General features: G+C 34.9%; 1 protein-coding gene across 1 annotated transcript; it reads right to left on the bottom strand.

Annotated features, from left to right (window-relative positions):
• Positions 1 to 224: 224 nt before the first annotated feature.
• LOC307124392 (caspase b-like) lies at positions 225 to 2,004 on the bottom strand. The gene is made up of 3 exons (XM_079813557.1): positions 1,904 to 2,004; positions 864 to 1,140; positions 225 to 777 (listed from the first exon to the last, which is right to left on the bottom strand). Exons 2-3 carry the CDS (start codon positions 1,129 to 1,131, stop codon positions 614 to 616), a joined length of 432 nt encoding a protein of 143 aa, XP_079669683.1. The 5' UTR covers positions 1,132 to 1,140; positions 1,904 to 2,004; the 3' UTR covers positions 225 to 613.
• Between the last annotated feature and the right edge of the window lie 604 nt (positions 2,005 to 2,608).

Here is a 2,608-nt window from a genome sequence, read left to right on the forward strand (position 1 = left end):
AATACTATTTGAACACAAATGACTTGTTTCTTTACATTTTTATATATGGAGTGTTGTTATTTTTTTGACAAGGTTTAAACCTGACTCCAATAAGACCAATATTAAAATAAAACTTTAAATTAATGACACCGTGTTTTCACTTTTTTCACTTGTATAAATTCAGACCTAAAATATTTTATGTATCAACTACCCAAATCAAAACACTCAAAACACAATTTTTCTTTGTAATGTCAAGTTTATTAGAAATGCAAATGCAGATAAAAGCATGCGTGATAAAAAAGAGCATTTGCTGACACATTAATGTCACACCAGTATTATAATCTTTCACCCACGAAATATAAACATCAGAGATATGATCCTGGAATTGAGAAATTGAGCTTGAGTATCAATCAAAGCTGTTTTTGGACTAACGTGGAGGATTTGAGTTCTGAAAGAGAGGATTTCAATTCATGACCCCTTTAAAGGGGTAGATAGATAGATAGATAGATAGATAGATAGATAGATAGATAGATAGATAGATAGATAGATAGATAGATAGATAGATAGATAGATAGATAGATAGATAGATAGATAGATAGATAGATAGATAGATAGATAGATAGATCCCTGAGCATTAGCTGAAGTTCACAGGGCCGTTAAAAACACCACCATGAAGAACAGGGGCCTTTACGTGTCCTCCCCTGGCAGCGTTTATGTTCATTGTAACTCCTGCAGTCTGAGCAGTTCCAGTTTTCCCACCGGATGAAGCTCCATCTCCAGCAGGAACATCCTCTGGACCTGATGGACAGACAGAGATAAACTCAGAATGCACAACAGCTTAGATCAAATACTGCAAATGCATTTAGTGTCAACTCATACTATACCTTTCTGAAGTTTTCTCTTCAGTTGATTAGCAAGCTCATTTTGCTTAATGCTGATTAGCGCATTGACTGCAATCTCCCCGACATCTGACTCTTTGTACTGCTGCACCATGAGATCCACAACATCACTGCGATCAGCTTTATCCAGCATTCCTCGAGGAATAGTGCTGTGTGTTAACCCGCCGTTCAACAGGTGCCATTTGAATTTTTTGAACTCTTCATCCACTAGATCATAAAGTGTCTCCAAAATCACTGCTGGGGTTGTAGCCATTTTGTGTCACTAGGAAAAAACACAAGGTCTTGATTAATGTGGCGCCTGATCAGTGTCAATGCCAGCCAAACAATACAAGCAACACAGTTTAATATAAGTAGGGGAATCATTAGCTTGTCATTTCGTTTGATATAAACATCCACACAATAAGCATAAAAGACAGAACTATGGCGTATATAATGACAATCATATTCTATTAGTTAAAACAGTAGACCCCCATTTGCAACAGTGAATGAAAGATTAAGACTGTAATACTACAGTTGTCCACTAGAGAGAGCATCAGGTTAAGACATTTTATACGTTGTACCTGTATGTCTTTTCATTTTGCACCTGTGTGAATGGATGAAAATTAATTAATTTCCTTTTTGACGTTCATATTTTTGAACTAGCGCGTATTTTTGCTTACTAACTTACAAAATAAGTAGATATTCAAGATTATTTACGTTAGAATAAAATGGCATAATATGGGAAATATATGCCGTCCTAACTGAGCTTTCTCGAGGTTAAAGTGTGACCGCACATGTACAGAAACGACTCTCGCCTCATTTACTGATCAGATGTTTGTGAGTATGAATTAAAGTGGTTTCTGTGCAGGTTTCAGACAAGCGGCGGTTAAAACGGATGTGTCTTTCCTCTTTAAACTCTCCATGAACCTGCTAGAGAAACACTTGCTGTTTAAACTCGACTCAAACTCTTGTAGTTACTGTTACTGTCGCCAACTAACGCAGGCTGTACCGAAAGACTTGTTGAATTAAGTTAATGTTGTACTTACAGAGTTGATGGTATAGTTGTTGTAGTCCGTGCGCTTCCTTGTTCTCCTCCGGCTTCGATCTCTTTCACTTTTGCTCTTTTTTATCTCCTGTTGAAGACTAGCCCTGCAGCTTTTGCTCTATGCTCAATGTCAGCGTTAGTAGAGTTACCTTTCTCCAGTTTAAAATGAACAACATCTGAGCCATCCCACATGAAAACATACTATAGTAAAATTACTCTAGTAAATACTAGTGTTTTTGAACCATAGGTCTACTATAGTAAAGATACTACAGTAAATTGTAGTAGGTATATTGTAGTATATTATAGTATTTACTACACTTTGTTAATTTACTGTAGTATATTTAATATAGTACGGTTCAAAAACACTATAGTATTTACTAGAGTAATTTTACTATAATATACTATAGTATTTTTTCATGTGGAATTCCACTGAATGGGTAACATTTCAGTCCCCAGGACATTTTTTGTATAAATTTGCATGGAAATGAACTCTAAAATACATTAATACATATAATTAAGCAAAGTGTCCTGAACATTAATCTAACTGCAAATGTAAAATATAAAATGTAAAACATTATTGACTACTGAGAACACTAAAAAAAAATGTATTTGTTACATGTCCCCGGTATCTAAATCTAAACTTTATCATGAAGTATAATCATTAAAATCGTTCAGAAATTGTACTTTTTTGCATTGTTGTGTGACT

The sequence above is a fragment of the Gobio gobio genome (genome assembly GCF_949357685.1).
Source record: "Gobio gobio genome assembly, chromosome: 3".
Taxonomy (NCBI): Eukaryota; Metazoa; Chordata; class Actinopteri; order Cypriniformes; family Gobionidae; genus Gobio; species Gobio gobio.

What these genes read in the sequence shown, in the direction of transcription:
- LOC307124392 (XM_079813557.1), bottom strand. Translation starts at nt 1,131, where the DNA reads ATGGCTACAACCCCAGCAGTGATTTTGGAGACACTTTATGATCTAGTG. An exon ending in GAAGAGAAAACTTCAGAAAG is followed by an intron (nt 778 to 863) that starts GTATAGTATGAG and finishes TCTGTCCATCAG; the next exon opens with GTCCAGAGGATGTTCCTGCT.